Raw genomic sequence first — 20,503 nt, forward strand, 5'->3', positions numbered from 1 at the left:
TGGGGGAGGGGAACTGGGGGGAATAGAGTGATCTTCTCACACGCTATGTCCTGCTAGGGAAACTCCTAGATTTTTTTGGGGGAAGCAGGTATGATTGATCATCTCCTGTGGGCGTGGCTTGCGTTGATTCACACAGAGTCAGAATCTATGGGAAGTTGCAAAGCCCACCAGGAAATCTTGATATGGAAATAATCGAACTATTCATCCATTGACTTGATCCTAGGTGCAATAGTTCCTTTTATTTTAATTTTCCATTCTTTTCCCTCGGAATTGTTTTGTCCCATCGTTTGCAGCGCAGACGCACCCCTCAAGAGGAGCCTGCTGCGAGCTACAGGGCGTTTCTTAAATACTTCTGTAGGCGGTGTCCCTGAACACAAATGGCAATGAGCTTGGCATAAGCACAGTGCATTCTTAGGGAAGATTCACAGTTTGACATTCAGCCCAGATGCTATCGCGGCGCCTCAGTATTTAAGAGCGCAAAGAGAGAAGAGAGACATCTGTCACTTGTTACCTTTGAAGTGACGGCGGAGAAAAAACACGCCGGACAAAAGGCCATTCTGACCACAGCGCCCTCAGTGTTTACAGACGGAAAGAGCGAGTGACAGGAGAAACTCTGCAGTTGATCTCTCCTCGGCTCATTCCGTGTGCTAAGTTATTCCGTGGCTGCTTACCCCAGTGGGGGGTGCAGGGAAACAGGAAGTTGAGAGAGGCAAGCCCAGTCAGACAGATCGCCTCAAGGACTCTGGAGGAGCAGAGCGCTGCAGCCTGCGTGCGGGGGGGGGGGAGGGTACTGTACACTTCTCTAACCCGAGGTACCAAACATTACAAATATGAACATAATCCACATTTTAATGAGCGGATGATGCTATAATAAGGCAATATTTGCAATAGTGTTGATTTGCAATGTCTAACATTGAAATAGTCGTATGTATTGCGTTACCGACTATTTCTATTCCAACTCTGAAACAAGTTATCGTAACAATGGCAGCGGTGGCAGAGTCACGGAAATGGCAAAAGCAGTGCATTTTCATATAATTATTAGAACAATGGGCCATATTCATTTATCTTCTGTCAGGTCTCCTCAGATCTGTGTCTATTTCAGGTTGTGTGTCAAGTGAGAGCAGCTATATCTGGCTGGCAATTAAGCTGGTCCTGCCTCCCCTTGATGCTTGATTAGTCCGATTGATGGAGGAGGCCATATGTGGCGGTGTCAAAACTTGGCAGCCGGGCTCCATCCTCTCAAATGAGAGGCAGGCAATAAAGAGGCAGCCTGCCCAGAGTGGGTGCACGTATGTGGGGGCCTGCAGCGCCATGATTTTGGGCCCCCAATATGGATATGGAGCTTTTTTTCCTCTCTCTCTGGGGGTCTCCGGGGCACGCTGAACTGACCACTCCAGCCAAGTTCTCATCGCGGGGCAGAGGTGGCCACCGGCTAGGGGTGTCACTGTAGCGACCCCTCTGGGGCACCACGAGCTCCAGGCGAGGGGTGGGTAGTGTGTGTGTGTGTGTGTGTGTGTGTGTGTGTGTGTGTGGGGGGGGGGGGGGGTAATATGAAAGCTATGGCCCCCTTCCCGATCTCGCTCGGAGACAACAAAAAGGGAATGCTTGAGAAGGAGGACGCAGCGGGAGGAGAGCACAAAGACAAAGGCGCGGGCAAGGTCAGTGTAGCTAATGGGCCTGAGCCTGTGGCTGCCTGGGGCTAGGCACACTTCTGTTCTCCCTCACACACTGGGCCTTCAAAGGGCCCTGCAGTCCACCCCTCTCCTCTCCTCTCCTCCTCTCGTCTCCTCTCCTCCCTCCATCACTTCCTCTCTTCCCCACTTCCACGGGTGACTCTTCCTCCCTTCACAGCTTCTGCACAGGTGCTGCACACCTTTTTAAATACTCTTATCCGTCGCAGCATCAGCAATTGTGAGGTGAATGAACGGCGTCGCTGCTGCCCCCCCCCCCCCCCCCCTTCCCCCAAACAACAATTATTCTCCATCGCATTTTCCCAAAAATGGATGAAAAGACGTGTTTCCCGTTCTGGCCTTTTTTCTGAACCTGAGAGGATGCAGGATTCTTTGGGTTCATCCGCTGTCACCGACCATCATTAGGACCAAGGTGGGTCCCCCGGCCGGGCGAAACTGTTTGTGCGAGGAGGAGGAGGAGGAGGAGGAGGAGGAGGAGGAGGAGGAAGGGGAGGAGGATGGGGAGGTGTTGTTGTCAGGTTGGCTGGCTGGCGTTGCTTGGCTCCACTCGAGGTCTCCTTTAATGTGCAGCGGAGTAGAATAAGTGAGTGGCTGTGGGCACCAGCTGAGCTCAGGCTCGTCTTCGCCCGGGCGCTGAGGGCTGAGCTGCTGCCACCTGACACTGGGCACACGGCTCACGGCGCCTCTTGGCAACGTGGCACAGCACACATGTCCCCTATTTGGATGGAGATTCACACACAACACACAAAAGCATTACCCCCCCCCCCCCTCGCCCCCGCTCCTCCCCCTCATCCCTTCCCTCTCTCTCTCTCTCTCTCTCACTCACTCACTCAGTCTCTCTCTTTCGTCCTCCTGTTTTTTCCCTCTCCCTTCTTTTTTAGTTTTTGACGGCATCATAATAATCTGGGTATCTTCTTGATCATGCCCCATGTTCTTTTTTCCCCCACTTCTCCTCCTCGTCTTCTCCGAGACGAGTTTGAAATTGCCTGCGTCAGGACTTTGCTAATTAAAGTCATACTTTCAAAAATGCCATAATAACTGTTAATTAGCTTGATGCTATTTTCAGCATAATTTGCTAATTAGTGGAAAACCTGTACAGCGTTTCTCTCTAATTACAGTATGGCTCCGCACGGCGCATCTGTGCCTTGACTCCAAATGATACCATTACAAAGTCCCGTATTACGCATTCTCTCAAAACAGCTAATTGCCTGCACAGATAGTGAGATACTTCAGTCAGCTGATTTTTATGGTAATAAATGGACAGGCACAGACACAAGCCTCCCCGGTTCATATTTATGAAATATGAAAAAGGAAAACAACCTCCTTATGAGATGCATGGAGTTAGTTTGGAATATAATCTGGTTGGGTTCTGTGATGATTTCATGTGCTCATGCGTCGAGTTGCCGAGACTTTTAATGAAGTTTGATTTATTCCGACGCTATAACGAGGGATGCGCGGCGGCGACATCGGCACGCCATATCGCTATCGGCGAAAATGAAATATCGGCATCGGGCTCAGACAAGGTGAAGGCAACGCTCTGATTGGTAGCTACCATGTAAATACAAGTCGAAACATAATGTGGCCGTGCCACTGCTTATTAGCCAGAATGTAACTACCTTGTCGCCCGCCAGTTATTTTCATGTAGTCTAGCAAAGGGGGAGAGAATTATGGACATGACCACAGGTTGACCCTAATACATGTGTATACGAGACACAAATTATGACTCATTAAGTGGTGGTGAGGAGCGTGATTGGCACGACCTCTGACCCCGGCACGTCAGCCGCGTGCCCATCCTCCGCTTTGCCCCTGCGTTTTTTGACAGCCACCAGTCTGACAGGGGCCTAGCGTCGGCGGCGCCGGCTAATTAATGCACCACTTCAGAGACCCTTTCATTTATGGCTTCTGAAAGGCATTATTAAATTAATTAAACCACCAAGAGTTAGTCATTATGAAATCAGGAGGTTTACATGGATGACAGCGTTTATGAATTAAACATCCCCAAAGTTCCTCGCAGGAGATACCCCGAGCCGCGTGCGGGGTACCTAGCGCGACAGATGTTTGCCCCCCCACACCCCCCCCCCCCCCTCGCTAGCCCCCCCTCCCTCAAGCTAACCTGTATTGCAAGCGATTTGAGTCTCATTTGGGGGTTTGGAAAGTGAAAGCAGGGGAGAGAGAGGTTCAGGATAGCTAATGAGCAGAGAAAGAGAGGGGAAAACGAGGTCACCAGCTCTGTTCATCTGTAGACAGTACAGATGGCACTGTTTTATACAATACAACAATGGCGTACATCAATTTGTTGATCGTTAATAGATAGCTACTCTCGGGTGAATTGTTAGCGAGTGCGATCGGTTGTCTTGCGGGGTTTTTTACTCGAGAGCTCTCTCTCTCCCATTTATAGCCTCCAAACATTTAGAGAAGCTGTGTGCTGTTTTTAAATCGTCATGCGATGTGAGAACTACAAAACGGTTCACGAGATAGATCCCATAAACTTGGGCTTAGCTGGAGAGCACAGGGCAGAGATGAGGATAGCTCACTCAGGAGCCTCCACGATAGACTCCTTTTCATCTGTGGACTGAGATTCGCAGATTATCTCAAGAGGGCTCTCTATCTCTGTCCTCTTCTCTATTTTCTCTCTCTCTCTCTCTCTCTCTCTGTCTCCACCCTCCCTCTCTCGCCCCTCGATTCAGGAACTTTGCCAGCTACTGTCTTTGTTTACAATGCCAAGGGAAAATGTCAGAGCCGTTGAGAAAAATATCCTTCGAATCTTTCTCTCTTTTTTTTCTTTTTTTCATCTTCTTAATCTAACAGTTTACTGAACTTGATAAGTGTCCTATCAACATGCTAATCAAATTACTTCGGAACCAAAATTGACAGTTTTCATTAATTATACAAGATTATTCTAATTGCAATTCAAATTTATTCATTCCGAACAGAAGGTATTCAGTAATATTTTACGAAATTTGCATATTAAATGGAGGGAGTTGTGCATTATGCATGGTAATGTATGCACAGTTTCTTATTTTTAACTTCACGGCCATATGTGGTGTCGTTGTAGGAGCAGGTGAAAAGTCTAAGTGTGTTTAATTTGCTTGACAAACATTCGGCTGGAGCTTGTCAAGGGGAGTATTGTGAACGCCAATCTTTATTCCCTGTTTATTGATTACCCCAAACTCTCAACATCTGGAGGTAAATGGCACCGAGCGGGATGAACTGAATCATGGGATTAGTACGTTCAACGACTGAATCACTATCAATTACTTCAATAGCATAATTCAAGTGTAGCGCGCATAAAGGCTACAGTACCCCGCTTTCAGACCGGATTAATATTGCAATTTAACGTGACAATGGAGGCATGGGAATGATATGGATGGTGTCCAACTCTCTTCACATTGATGTCAGCGGCTAATGCCGTTATCTAAATACGAATGTATTTAATTCTTAATTTAGGCTTTTGTTTGTCAAATGGAAAGGGAGGGCTAAAGCGCATTAGGCACATCTTTTAAAAAGGTAATGGATTCTGTGAGTAAAACAACCTTATTTATTCACTCAGACGCAAAAAAAAAAAAAAAACCCCAATTTGTGCTTTGTTTTTATTTCCTAGAGCGGGCAGTGAAGTGCAAACAGCTTACTGGGAAGCTGTTTACTACTGTATATGACAAAGGGGGTGTGTGTGCATGTGTGTGTGTGTGTGTGTGTGTGCGTGCGTGTGTGTGTGTGTGCTCTCGCAGCTCCACAGGCAAGGTCTCGCGTTGTAATGTAAGCGTAATAATTATCAAACAGCATCGGGGGGGGGCTGTGTGTAGGGGGGGGGGCGGGGGGGCTTTAACAGGAGGAGAGCATGTTTGATATGTAGAATGAGCCCATAGTGCATCCATACAGGGTGACTAAATAGCACGGTTCATGGATCACATTAGTATTGCCATGCATCCCACCCTCATGCATCCCCACCCTCGCGCGCTAAAGGTGATTTCCATTTAGACACACATTTCCACTGGAAGATAAATATGACTTGAATCGTAATTTCCCTGAAGTAAATATAATACAAATACAACATAATACAGTGTCAGGCCAAGCAGGCTAATAGATTAGAGAGCGTGGTTTCCATTTGTATGGTAAGTGGTGCACCTAGGTGGTGGTCTGGCGAGTAACAAATTGAATGTTTAATCCATCTGGGTGCAGATTGAGGGTATCAGAAAGATCGCTAGTCAGATGAGTTCTCTTGTGACTGCGAGTATATTAGATGTTTTTTTTACTCTTTAGGGGTTTGTGGAATGTTGTTGGCTTAGCGGGAGGTGCAAAGTGCTAGATAAATGCAATTCCTTATCTTTCCTGAAGGCATCTGTTATTTTTCAAATAGCTATTTGGACTTGACACAGTGTTTCCCAGTCATTCTGGTGCTATAGCCTACTCTGTGATGCCCGATGACTGCCCAAACACTAGAGGTCTTTGTGTGTTTCAGTTGAAAATGCATGTGATATTTTAACACTATAAGAGTATCGGATGTGATCATAGTGTATAATAAACTTATGGGGAAGTCATTCGTCTCACTTCACGCTGGTTCCTTCTCAGTCACAGAGGTGCTTACGGAGAAGCCACGATGAATTTGCAAAAGGCATGCTCGCCTAATGTTAGCAAACATTCTCTAAGTACATATTTAATTCTTTAATAAACGTCTGCGCTGGCATTTTGGAGAAGCGGCATTAGGCTCCGGCCTCACCGTGGCTCGTATAAAGTGTGACAAATGGATATTTTCATATAGCCTAATCTGTTTACTATGATGTTTATGCGCGGAATTATTACAAACTAATTAAAGAAATCACTTTGATATAATTAGTCAGATTTCAGGAAGCTCATTAGGAGTAATTTGCATGAAAAATAAGCCCTGTAGTGGTGCTCATGCGCACGCTACTCGATCTGCGTTTTATCTGCTTACACATCAGCCCCCATTGTTTGTTGTTTTTGAGGCTGAAGTGGCCCGCCATATTTTCCGTCATCTTCCCCCCCCCTTCCGAGAACCGCGGGGCGTCTTTCAACCGGGTTCCTCCCCTAAAGCAAGTCAACCTGTACGCTGCAGCAGCAGACACACGCGCGCCTCTGTGTGCATAAGGAGGCAGAGGAGTGAGGGCAAAACACTGTCTATTTATCTGTCAGCCCTCTTCCTGACAAAGAACTGAGCTGACACGGCGGGTTTCCCCCCCGAGCGGAGCGGGGGGGCTTTCATTCGCCGACGTACTTACATGCCCAGCCTATGCCCAGAGACTCATGTTATTTGCAAATCACACTCTTTGAAAACTCACAAACGAGGCGAGACGTGCCACGCTGCGGGTTTGTCAGCTGCCTTCACAACAGCTAGCTAGATAGCGCTAACAGTGTGCAGGCGGCGCTGCTTCGCTAAAGGAAGCAGCTTTCTCTTAGCATTTGCCTCGCTGTCACTTTTTTTTTTTTGTTGCAACACATGCGATGTGTGTCTCTTCATGCTTGGGGTCTCTTCCTTCCCTCAGAGGGGTTGCCATCTTCCCTTTGGACTGACAAATAAGACGCCTACACTGCCTCTCAAATAAAACAGGGGGGGGGGGGGGGGGGGGGGACCCCTGGAATTATAGGCATCATTCACAGCTTAAGTAAATGTACAACAAGTCAGCGCACATGTATTAGAAGTCATGCTGATCATTTAAAATAAAAGAGTTATTTTCCTATTCTTATAATACCCTCCTCCACCTTAGACGGAGAGGGGTTTTGAAAAACGCTGGTACAAAAACAGGGTCTGTTTATTCTCTATACCTTTTTCCCACCAGGGAGGGAAATCCTTCCCTAAACACGGGGACAGAGAGGCACTTGTGTGGTGCTGATGTCACGGACCTACCTGGCCTCCCTCTCACAAAGGCTAAGGTATCATTAGCTAGGCGCACACAATGGCCATTCAAGCAAGCCACTGCGCTCCTCGGGACGGGGGAACAATGTTATTTTTTGTCTCAGAATTATAAAGACAGAGTTTTTGCAGGAAACCTGACAGACAAAACCCTTTTCGAGGTAAATGCTCCAGGCGGCTTTTGGGTTTAATCTTTTTCTATTAGCATTTTGCTTCTCCCCCCCCCCCCCCCCCCCCCCCCCCCCTCCTCCTCGCACACAAAGACCATATTTACAGGGTCAAAAGTAAAGGCTCTGCGTCTCAGGAGGCTGCGCCTGCTTTACTCTGTATTGACATCACTTTTTGGGGCTAATTTATTTCTTACAGGCTAACATGCTGCTAAGCTAATAGTAAAACATAGTAAACATTTGTTTACAATGTGACATCAAAACAATACCCCCAAAAATTAAGATAATAAAATGTGCTCTTATACACCTTCAAGCAAGCAATATAATACATCTATTGGGCGAGTATATTACAAATTATTAACCTGTTATACATGGGGTTATACAATATAATCGTGATATTGTCAACAGTACAACAGCTGTGCTAAGGGTTCATATGTGCTACCTTTGTGTGTGAGTGTTTGTGCGCGCGTGCGCGTGCACGTGCACGCGTGTGCGTGTGCACATATTCACTTATGGTTGTGTGTGTGTGTGTACGTGTGTGTGTGTGTGTGTGTGTACGTGTGTGTGACTCCATGTGTGTGATTCATTCCAGGGCAGTTTTAGTCCTTATAAAATATTCATTTTGGTTGTGCAGGGCCCTGTAATTGCCATCTCTCACCCTGAATTATTTATACCTCGCACAGACTGACAAAGCTTTGCCATACGGCCCCAGATGAATCAGAAAGCAGCCATCTCTGCTGCCAACAGCACTGGGCTTTCACACAAATATGGCAGCCACGTCTCTCTGCCTGCCCCCTCTTAATTTGACATTTTCTTTTCCCCCTCCTTTGTCCTAGGTGCACAGAAAGGTTACCTGTTAGCTTTAAGCAGCGACCTGCTCTGTGTCTTTCTGTCTCTATCCGCCTCGCCTACATGACAGCCCACACTGCACGTTTCCCCCCCCCCCCCCCTCTCTCTCTCTCTGTTTTTGGAGAAAGTGTTAATGTGCTGCTGGTGTCAGAGTGACTGCCTCATGTTTTATGATGACTGACCAGTCCTGACAGCCACTTTAGATGGATGTATTATACATTAGTAATAATACGATGGAGAGGTACACTCGCATACATCTGTGCATGCATGGACACACAGCCAAACCCACTGACTCACCGGGGCTACGGTACGCAGGCACGCGCAAATATGCACGCGCACACACACACACACACACACACACACACACACGCATATGCACACTGTCTGGATACCCACACACACACATATGCACACTGTCTGGATACACACACACACACACACACACACACACATATATGCACAGTGGATACACACACACACACACACACACACACACTATACACACCACATGCACACACACACTGACAAACAACCCCCCACCGTCTTGCTGGAACCAGCATGGCTGTCAGTAAATGGTCAAAGCCCCCCTGCTGGCCTTCCCTGTCCAGCTGCGTTCCTCTGCGTCTGCCTGGGTCTGATCACTCAGGAGAGCAGAGGGCAGGCAGGCGCTGTATGGCTCTCATTGTAGCCCGGCTCTGGGGCCTTCCAGGCACCCCACGTCCAACACCCTAAATACGACTATTCACTCCAACATATGCTGCTTATCTTCCATCTCACCAGTGCAGGGAGGTGCTGACTGGTATTTCCTCAAGGCCCCCGAGCTCCCAACGCTAAGCGCTACTCACAGCGCCATATTTCTCCCCCCTGTGCAAAAATAACCTGGAGATACCTCTCTCTCTCTCTCTCCCATCCAGCTGGTGAGCAGAGTCAATATTCCCTACGTGATTATTTTTGTAATGTCAGCAACCTTCGTGACCGACATTGTTGAGACGGTCATTATCAATAATCATCACACGTTTTTTTTTTTTTTTTTACCGCGCCGGTGATGATGATGCTGCGATAATATTTATGAATTCCCGTTGGCATGTAAATGATGTTGGCTCTATGGCGGCAAACCAGCGTTTGATTCATTTTGACAATAGGGCAACACAGAAGACAAAAACAACGCGGAATTATTTATGTTTTGCCGTCTCATCATTATATTGTGTTCAAAGCCGTTGCAGCGCGGAGAAAAGAGCGTATTCGGAGGAAAAACAAAGAAGCAGCGTGCAACAGTACACAGTACTCGCTACTCTGCTGGTATCTCGATGCGAGGCGGTGGGAGAGCTAAGAGAGAGCTGGGGGCGAAAACATGGCAGTGTGTGGCGCGCGGCGGCGCGGGGCTGTAGCTAAAAGCTGCTTAAAGCACATAGCCCCTTAGTCCACCGTTAGCTAGTGATGGATAGTTAGCAGCAGCACTGAGTCTCCGTCTAATCTGTTACAGTAAACCTGTGCCGAAAAGCCTGAAGGGGAGTCAGTGGGGGCTCCCGGCCGAGAGTGGGTTTGACGTGAGACCATTTGTGAAGACGAGCCATTCTCTTAAGTAAGAAACTAACAGTGTCCAGAGAGAGAGAGAGAGAGAGTAGCAAAACAGGAGGTGAAGAGAATGAGAGAGAGAGAGGAGAGAGAGAGAGAAGGAGGAAGAGGTACCATAATGAGTTCTGTAGCCATGGAGTAAATGAAGAGGGATTGACAGACTGGGGGATCCTCAAGTGAAATAATGTCAATGCCACTCTGCCCATTAGAGAGAGAGTGGGGGGGGTGGGAGCGCGGGGGGGGGAGGGTAAACCGGGATGAATGGAGGGACACGGCTACATCTGAAGGTGCAGCGGGGAGCACATTAATTATTTGTGACACCCCTACACCCATACACACACACACACACATGCACACACACATCACCACCGACAAAAATATGACATATGAAACAAACAAAATCATGTATGGCAGGCAGCTGCAAAAAAAGAATAATAATAATAAAAGAAAAGCCTCGGAAATACCCAATAAATTCTACAAGATGCGTCGGGGCGGGCGGCGATATGTGATGTTGAACAACAATAATCACTGTGACATCTGCCTCCCCCCCCCCCCCGCTCTCTCAGAGGAGACGGCGGGTACAGCAGGGCCCCCATGAGTGGAAAGGGTTAATCCTCCAAACCCAATAAGGTTGGATAGTGAGGCACTTGTTCCCTGATAAAGAAGTGATAGGATCTGTGGGTCCGGTCCCTCGGCGCTTGTACCGGGTAGAGCAAATATTGTTAATGTGCTGTGGTTTACTTCGGCTAAGGCGAGAAAAACAGCCGCGCTTGACGAGAGCAGACAGCGCCTGAACCCGGGAAGTACGACAGAAACGGGCCGCCTGCCGGGGACTTAACGGACTCCAACGTATATATCAAGCCCCACTCAGTTGCATAAATAAGTGTTGAGGAAGATTAAGATCTCTAAGTGTCTCTATTTTCTCGTTTTTACCTGCTCGGCCTTGTCACAACAGGGATCTCAATGCAGTTCAGTGGAGTGCCTAATAACTGGAGCAGTAGGTAGGGGGAAAGGCAGGAGGCTTGACATGAAGACCCCGGCGTTTGGAAATCCGATAGGCTATTGACCCGTGTACGACTATCTCAGCGCGGAGATCTGGTGTCAGCAGATTGTAGTCTGGTGTTTGGGAGCCGCTTCTTACGGGGGCCGCTCCTCCTGTAACAGGGGCCCATTGAGTCTGGGAGAGGCAGCTGGGGCCTGATGGGCTGGAGCTGCGCGCCGATCGATACTCACCCCGCCCCGCAACGGATGACCTCACTGTCATGGCTGCCGGCTGTGGACACTGGCATGCTAGTCATTAGTGCCGGGGCACCAATCAGGAGCTTAGGGGTTGTCAATACCTGACTCTTACGGATACTATGGCCATCTGTCAGTGTATTGTGTAACGACGGCCCCCTCAACAAAATATGGGCGGCTGCTCATTGTGCAATTAGAAACGACGAGGAGGTGCAACCTCCGCCGCGCCGAAGAAGAAGGGGAAGAAAAACATAATTTAAAGTGTGTCGTTTGAGAAAATTTGAGAAGACAAATCATTTCAAATAACTTACTTGTTTGCGTATTTTGCTCGTGTCATGTAAAATAAAAAAGAACCAAATCAAATAAAAGGATCAAAGAATGAATGATATTGTTCAAATAGCCAGTTACACACTATAGCCTCCGCTGATGACAGTGACAGTGGAGGCTCCTTAACCCATTGATACCTGATGCAGCATTTGTGTGTGTATCCCTTCTTAAAGGGATACGCACACAAATGAGGGATATATACACACAAATGCTGCATCAGGTATCAATGGGTTAATAATTACAACATTATCCTTATTTGCCCTCTCGGGCTCAAATCAAAGGTCCGGACATTTATGCATGAGTGACATCAACCCGGCAATTAACTTGGCCACTTAAATGAGGGAAGGCTCTCCTCTCCTCTCCTCTCCTCACCTCGCCTGTTTGTTTTGTCCCCTATCTCCCCCGTGTGCGTTTGATGATGGGAGAGGGTGAGCAGGAATTAGGGCGATGGGGTCTTCCTTTGAGTGTCAGCCTAAAATGATCAGAGTCAAGATAAGAGGGTCTAGCAGCCCTCAAATCAGTCAAAGTGCCAAAGTCGGCCCTTTTCTCCTCAATTACCGTCCGTGTGAAGCCGGGGAGCGGAAGGCTGCAGAGCCCGCTGCATTACTAAAGAGACAATCTATTCCCCCTTTGACCAGAGGGAGAGAAATCATTATGGCATGATTAGTAGCTTCGGCAGTGGGCGAACATGGAGGTACACGAGCTGCAGGAGGATGGTATAATTGCCGCAGAGCTGGCGCGCGAGCGGGGATTGTCTTAGCGTTGATTTGTGGAGCTGGATGATGATGATGACGACGATGACGAGGAGCTGTCGGAGATCAAAGCTGAGATATCAGCTCTTAGCTCTTAGTTATAACCTGGCAGTGTTCAGCCTGGAGAGAGAGGGGCTGATGGTGTCAACATGAGCTTCCATGGCTGCCCTGTAAGTCGATCTCTCTTTCTTCATCGTCGTCTTTCTCCACACTTCATAGTTTTTCCTCCATGCCTCCCCTCTATCCACCCCCCCCCCCCCCCACCCCCAACACTCAGATGGACTGCCCCACCCCCCCCCCCCCCACCCCCAACCCTCAGATGGACTGCCCCTCCCCCCCCCCCCCCCCCCCCCCCCCCCGCTCTCCCTCCTCCAACTGATAGCTGCCTCTGCGATTATTTCATCCAGCGCGGTCCACTGAGAGTCCTCCTCTCCCGGCTTTGGAAGAGCTTTAATTAGCCATGTTAATATCCCCTTCATTGGCCTTAATATCACTCAACACCTTCCTCATCTCGGCGGCCACCAGGGTCCCCCTGTCCTGTCAGAACAGCTGATTATTGAGAAGGATAGCTTTAATCAAACCTAATTGCAGTTCATTCTTTCTCCCTATCCCCCTTTGCCCTCCATTGCCAACACCTAATGGCAGCGACGACTTGATATCCCATTAAAAAACAATTAACAAGCTCCTTTTGTCTCGGCGCGTAGTGCCAACAAAACACCAGCACAAACTTCTCCCGATATTTAAGAAGTAAGAGAGAGAGAGAGAGAGAGAGAGAGAGAGAGAGAGAGAGAGAGAGAGAGAGAGAGAGGGAGAGAGGGGAGAGGGAGAGGGAGAGAGAGAGAGAGAGAGAGAGAGAGAGAGAGAGAGAGACAGAGAGAGAGAGAGAGAGAGAGAGAGAGAGAGAGAGAGAGAGAGAGAGAGGCCTTGTCTTAATTGCTCGCCTTTTCACCAAGGAGCAATTTGCGCCGTGCTCGTGGAGAATCTTAACCAACTCAAATGTAATGGATGCTATAGCGCCGCCACTGCTGCGGACTATGAAAATTAAGCTTATCTTTTTAGCGGGGGGAAATTGCGCTTAATTGCCTTCATAACAGTAAACATAAAGGAGCTAGTTTATGATCGCGTGGGCACTCAATTTCTTCGGGGTTTATCGTTTCTTAACTTTCGGGTTTCACCGTGGTCGCGGAACAGTAACGTAAAAAAAGCGTTCAAGTATCCGAGAGTTTAAGAGTGGGGGAGACTAACTCTGACTGGAAGTGATGCGTTTTCTTTTATGAAGTCAACGCGTTGCCGAGGGAAATGCATTCCGTCTCTTTCCCCGGGGGCATAAATAGTCTAGCGATGGGCGATGCACGTACGTACGCACGCACACATACACATGCACACGTGCACATGTCGATACGTGCACACAGACGCTCGCGCGCTCGCGCTCAAAGCTTTGCCCAATCTGTATGAGAGGCGACAGACAAATAAAAGTCGTATTTCAGGTCTGCTTTCCGCAGATGTCTGCCGCTCTGCATTATGGGTCTTTGGGGAAATAAAAACAGGGTCAGGGAATTAGAGTACATAATGGTCATTTTGATGATCAGCCAACAGATGCAACCCGAAAAACACACTGAACACAATCAAGCCAAATGCACTAATGACAAGTCGGGGTTTTTTACGGCCTCGCCACACACCGACAGGCAATCAGCATCCTGGCACGGTCTTAAAACGTTCTTTATGATGTCCGAGCCAAAGCTCCTTTGGATGTGGGAGTGAAAATATTTTCTCACCTCTCCTCTCTCTCTCTCCCGAGGCCCCTCGGCGGAGCACAAGGTATCGGAGTCTATCGAAGAGCGCTTCTAAATGACCGGTGCATGTGTTAATGTGTGCCGGGGTTAGGAGGGTCACTCCACACTCTGATTTATAGCCTGGCCAGGATCCCACTGAGCCAACCAGAAGTCTGAAGTGTTGTGAAAGCATCCTCGCTAGGCCACACAAGCCACTGTATTTGGCGGACTAAAAATGGCCTTTTGCAATATCTATGGTGCAATCTTATGGTAATCCAATGAGTGGCTGTGATACTGTGGGCCAAAGTTAGTGTTACAATGGAAACCACACTATTGCACACGCAGTGATCCTAGTGTGAGGGAGAAACCACACTATTGCACACGCAGTGATCCTAGTGTGAGGGTGATGTGTGAGGGTGAAACCACACTATTGCACACGCAGTGATCCTAGTGTGAGAGGGCGATGAGAAATAAACTCCTCTGTATTTATAATGAATCGCAGAAAAAGCCAAGGAAACCATCAGTCATCGTGATTCTGTGGGTAGAATTTGCGGGAGAAGAAGAAAGAAAAAAAAGAGACGTCAATCCATTGTTTGTTCTGCGCGCGGGTCGTGTCACATTTGAGACAATAGGCTACCTCTGGCAGCGTTTTTCTTGTCGCCGTCGTGGTTAATCATCTTCTGTTTTGCTATTTCCTCGTATCTATAGCACCCAAACACACCGAGGCTACGTTTGAAATACAGCTCTCCGTGCGAGAGGCATTATCAATAAATTCCCTGCGATCTGAGAAGAGCAAGAGAGAGAGACACGCATAGAGACACAGAGAGAGAGAGAGATAGAGAGACAGAGAGAGAGAGGGAGAGAGAGACACAGAGAGAGAGAGAGAGAGAGAGAGAGAGACAGAGAGAGAGAGAGACAGAGAGAGACGGAGAGAGAGACACAGACGAGAGAGAGAGAGAGAGACAGAGAGAGAGAGAGAGACACAAAGAGAGAGAGAGACACAGAGGAGAGAGAGAGAGAGAGAGAGAGAGAGAGAGAGAGAGAGGATGCTGCTCGCAAACTAACCAACCCCAGATCTCACTCAGACGTGACATTTGTTCAGAGACGATTAGCCAGGTTGTAATTTGTGGCATAATTGCCCTCACCCACCCACTAGTGTGTGTGGTGTGGTGTGCGTGCATGTGTGTGTGTGTGTGTGTGTGTGTGAGTGCGTGTGTAAGTGTAGTGTGTATGTGTAAGTGGTGTGTGTGTGTGTGGCATACGGCGGGTCCCAGGGAGTGGTCCGCCTAATTGCCTGACAGGACTATAAGTTTTGTGGCGCGCTCTCACCTTGTTAGGTCCTTTATCCCTGGTTGCTCTTCAAACAGACCTGGTCACAGGTGGGCCTCATTTGCCTCCCTATTGAAACAGGACAACTTTAATTGCACAGGGGGCGTCCTGGGATTAACGAGGTGGGCTGGAATATCAAGTGACTTCCTGTATGTTAGTGGCAGATGGGTGTTGGGGAAAGACCCGTGAACTCAGTGTGAGCGGTACGGACGCGATGACAAAGAGATTGATGCTATCGATTCGCCGGGAATAATACATTTACCCGTCCGTCACCTCCGATAGCGGAACAGTGGAAGGGTGCCCCCCCCCCCCTCGGTTCGATGACGTGGAGTTTGAACGTACGGACTGGATGAATGCAACGGACGTGTGTGTGTCACGTGTCAATGAGGCCATTTACATCTGGCGTTAAACATGCGTTTTCTGTCATCAGATTGCAAATCAGATTGTGCTTGACCACAATAGCCTGATTTCATTTACACCTGGGGTTAACATGTGTTTTGAGTGATCAGATTGCAATCTGATGGCAATCTGATCACTCAAAATGGGTGTCCTCTCAATCCGCATACAGTCGCTGTATCCAGATTGAGGGGGACACATTGCATTTACACTACTTGTGTTCAATGTGTACATAATGCGTCTCTGACCACCTCCGGAGGTGGTTTGGCCGATCAGATTGCAATCCGTCTTCAATGTGTCTTGGGGGATGTTTACACCTGTACTTTCAACTGGTCAAGCACAATCTGATTGCAATCTGACGACAGAAAACACATGTTAACGCCAGGTGTAAATGGCCTCATAGTTTAAGAAGACTGTAACTCATGTTTAAGAAGACTGTAATTCAAATGGGGCATGGCCTCTATGGTAGTGTGGTAAAAGCACTCACCTACCATCGTGGAGACCCGGGTTCAGTTCCCTGGTAGCGGTACTTCTGGCTTGGTCAGATGTTCCTACAGACACAATTGGCCATGTCTGCGGGTGGGACACCGGTGGGGTATGAGAGTCCTGGTCGTTGCACTAGCGCCTCCTCTGGTCGGCCGGGTCGCCTGTTGGGGGGAGGGAGGGGAATTGGGGGGAATAGCGTGATCCTCCCACGCGCTACGTCCTGCCTGTGAAACTACTCGCTGTCAGGTGAAAAGAAGCAGCTGGTGACTGCACATGTATCGGAGGAAACGTGTGCTGGTCTACAACTCAACCCAGATCGACAGAGGGGGTGGAGCAACAACTGGGACAGCAGGGGGGAATTGGTCAAGTAGCTACAATTGGGGAGAAAATGGGAGAGAAAAAACGTGATAAAAAAAAAAAAAAGTTCAAGTTTTAACGTTCAATTATTTTTGGTTTTGTTTTGTGCTCTGTTTCAGATTCTTCCTCAAGTTCTTCCTCAAGTGCAATCAGAACTGTCTGAAGAATGCAGGAAATCCACGAGACATGCGCAGATTCCAGGTACCTGAAATTTCAGACAGTATCTTTTCTCTCTCCCTCCCTCTCTTTCTCACACACAGAGCAGTACTCTCTCTCACACACACACACACACACAGAGCAGTACTCTCTCTCTCTCACACACACACACACACACACAGAGCAGTACTCTCTCTCTCTCTCACACACACAGAGCAGTACTCTCTCTCTCACACACACACAGAGCAGTACTCTCTCTCTCTCTCTCACACACACACAGCAGCAACCGCACACTCACACACACACTCACATATGAACACAATTCTATTATTGGCATTAAAGAAGGCCAAGCCGGAGCGAAAGAGATTCTGTGTCCTCTGCTCTGCGGAACACATGTACGGAATATTTATTAGGGAATACCATCTGACACAAATAAGGATATAGGATTTAAGAGGTGCTATCAATTGTGTTCCTGACAGCTTTCCGAGCCTCAGCACAGAGGGGAGGACGATCCAACCACATGTAACAACAGTGTTAACTCAGGGTCTGTCTGGCAGCGGAAACACATGCCTACTCACACACATACACACACAGTCACACACATACACACACGCACTCGCACACACACACACACACACACACACACACACACACACACACACACACACACACACACACACACACACACACACACACACACACACACACACACACACACACACACTTATGTATAGCCAAAGAAAAGCATCTTAGGAGTGACAAAATGACACGACCAGAAAGCACATTTTTGTAGTTCCTTAACTCTCTCTCTCCTAATATCATGTCAAGTAGTTAAGCCTTGAAATTAATGATTGATCCATCCATCTATCCATCCCTCTATCCATCTATCCATATCATCCATCCCACCCAGACGTTTTCAGCAGAAGCAGTCCAGTAGGTCAAGGTGATAGCGAGGGAGAGTTTAGCGGGGCTTTGTCCTATCTGGCTAACGGCTAAACTGCGGGTGGTGGCGTCCCGTCACTGGCAGCCACGTTGTGTGATGGACAACGCGAGCGCAGCGTCCTCCAGGAGGAAAAGCCCGGACATGAAACAGACAAGACAGGGTGTCCCCTCCTGATGTCACCGGCGGCAGACCTCCCCTGCCTGCCTCCTCCAATCTCCCCTCAGGGTGACTCCGGTGTGACGCGGGTGACAGCCACTGAGCGCTCTCGCCCTCCTCGCCCCCTTTGTGCCAAAAGGAATACAAGACTCCCACCACGCTGCGACTTCTCGGAAATTTGGTGAAATTGAAATGTTTATATCGAATCAAAAGACGCTGCAAAAACCCTCGACCAGGTTTGATTGTTTTATTGCTAGCTCTGGCATGAAGGGGGGGGGGGATCTTTGGCGATCATCTCCTGTCGTCGATCCAACAGTTAGCGTTCCATTTTTTCCCCCAATAGATTTCCCAGATGCTCCGGCTATAGGTGTTTCTCTGGCCAAGGTTGTGTATTCTGCATGCCTTCCACTCCGCTTATTACCCCCCAGAACCAGCTGGAGGCCAGAGAGGGCCCAATCCATCATCCTCAGCTTGGCCCAGCTCTGAACCTGCTCGCAAGAAAGGAGCTCATTCACTTCCCCTTCTCTCCCCCCTTCCTCCTCCCTCCACACCCCCCCCCCCCCCCACACCCGCCCTCCCCCCCGCCCCAAACCAACCCAAAAAAAAAAGCGCCCCCCTAAATTCCACCGCTACTCCGAGGTCACTTACCGGCGAAGCAAACCTGAGAGGGGCTCTCTGTTTCCGGCTCAGAAACACTTTGGCCATTCACATGCGGGCTCCACTGTTTGGAGATGTGGTCGCCAAAAAACAACAACAAAAATACGCATTATGAAATATGGAGTGTGGCTTGGAATCCGATCCTAGTAAAATGTTTGTTGAGTGATGGGACGGAGTACGGTTCAGTTGCTAATGACTGCAGTAATATTTTAAAAGGGAGGCCGTCCACCCCTCAAATAGACGGACAAGCGTGATCAATAACTCTGAGCTCGGGGGGCGTGTGGTGGTGACAGTGGAGAGGGCAAACGGAAATGCTATTTGAGTGATTGAAAAGTCAATTAGCGGAACACAAATGCAAGACACCCAAAGCAAAAGCACAATAGCCGAGAGGCGGGGTAACTGTAACGAGATATATCCAACGAGAATAACCACTTCAAAAGGTTTGACAATAGTAATCAATAGCACACGACGACGAGCATGTACCTGGATAGGATTTCTCAAAAGCTGCATCGCATCTCCACCCTCATAACATCTATCCACTGAGCGAGTGTGTCACATAATGTCGCAGATTTCTGTTTGTTTCAGTCGTACTAAATAACGTGTTCTTACCTTCCATCTTGTTGCAGGTTGTCGTATCGACCACTGTCAATGTGGACGGCCATGTCTTGGCGGTCTCTGACAACATGTTCGTACACAACAATTCCAAGCACGGGCGAAGGGCTCGCAGACTCGACCCTTCAGAAGGTACGCCTCCTTATCTGGAGAATGGTAGGCACATTTTATACATCTTATAATTTGCTACGCTCCTTTTTCCTCCTGGCATTCTCCTTCAAACATCCTGTCACTCCACGATCCCTCCACCTAGTTGGTCATAGTTGTTTTTTTTAGTATTCTTTGTGGCTCCATCACTTTCACTCCTACTTTTTAAGTTGCTTTCTGCCTCGCTCACACCTTGTTGTATTTGGACTGGAAATAGTATGCATTACTGCGTGCATTTATCATTTTGACGTCACAAATGGTGATGATAATACTCCTCCTTAAAGAAAAATAAACAAAAATGCTATACTATTTCCAATCTGCCAATGCTAATTGCGCCTATATTTGTCGTAAAAAAAAATCGCTTTTGTGAAACGTGATCAAATTGCTTAAGAATTTGGGGCTGTGAGGTCAATTTCCTGTCATTGGGTTGTGCAGCTTTAGCAGTGAGAGAGCTGAAATAGGGGGGAGGATGGAGAGAGGGAGAGGGAAGGGTGGGGTGAGAGAGAGAGAGAGAGAGTGTGTGTGTGTGTGTGTGCGTGCGTGTGTGGGTGTGTGTGTGTGTGTATGTGTGCATGTGTGTGCGTGCGTGCATGTGTGCGTGCGTGCGTGCATGTATGTGTGTGTGTGTGGTTGCGTGGGTGGGTGGATGGAGGGGGGGAAGCTGTATGAGAAAAACAGAACTTACTGTTTTTCTTCCAACTGATTCCATATGATAGACTGATTGCCTGCTCAGCCAAAAGAGAGAGGAGAAGGACCACCAAACCATGGGAAATCCAAAAAGTAAAATGCACTAAACATAACCTTATGACCCTGGTGGCCTCCGCTCGCAGATGGGAGCACACACACACACACACACACACACACACACACACACACACACACACACACACACACACACACACACACACACACACACACACACACACACACACAGCTGAAACATTATAGGAAAGGAAGAAAAAAAAGAGGGAGAACTGAGTAGGGCCAATTGGGCAAATTGCTTATCTTCAGATTTCAAGAGCCAAT

At 48.3% G+C, this 20,503-nt stretch overlaps 2 protein-coding genes across 3 annotated transcripts in view; one reads left to right on the top strand and one right to left on the bottom strand.

Annotated features, from left to right (window-relative positions):
* LOC310789493 (methylated-DNA--protein-cysteine methyltransferase-like) overlaps positions 1-20,503 on the bottom strand; it is a 109,936-nt gene that overhangs the window by 27,476 nt on the left and 61,957 nt on the right. The gene's annotated exons all lie outside the window — the stretch shown is intronic.
* The window catches only part of LOC310789329 (transcription factor COE3), a 76,597-nt gene that overhangs the window by 25,378 nt on the left and 30,716 nt on the right, over positions 1-20,503 (top strand). For both annotated transcript variants that reach the window (XM_083650946.1, XM_083650947.1), the window contains exons 7-8: positions 16,926-17,007; positions 19,345-19,462. In XM_083650946.1, the coding sequence (XP_083507072.1) occupies positions 16,926-17,007; positions 19,345-19,462 (200 nt within the window). The remainder of the gene's footprint in view (positions 1-16,925; positions 17,008-19,344; positions 19,463-20,503) is intronic.

Source organism: Poromitra crassiceps (assembly GCF_964638095.1).
Source record: "Poromitra crassiceps genome assembly, chromosome: 14".
Classification (NCBI taxonomy): domain Eukaryota; kingdom Metazoa; phylum Chordata; class Actinopteri; order Beryciformes; family Melamphaidae; genus Poromitra; species Poromitra crassiceps.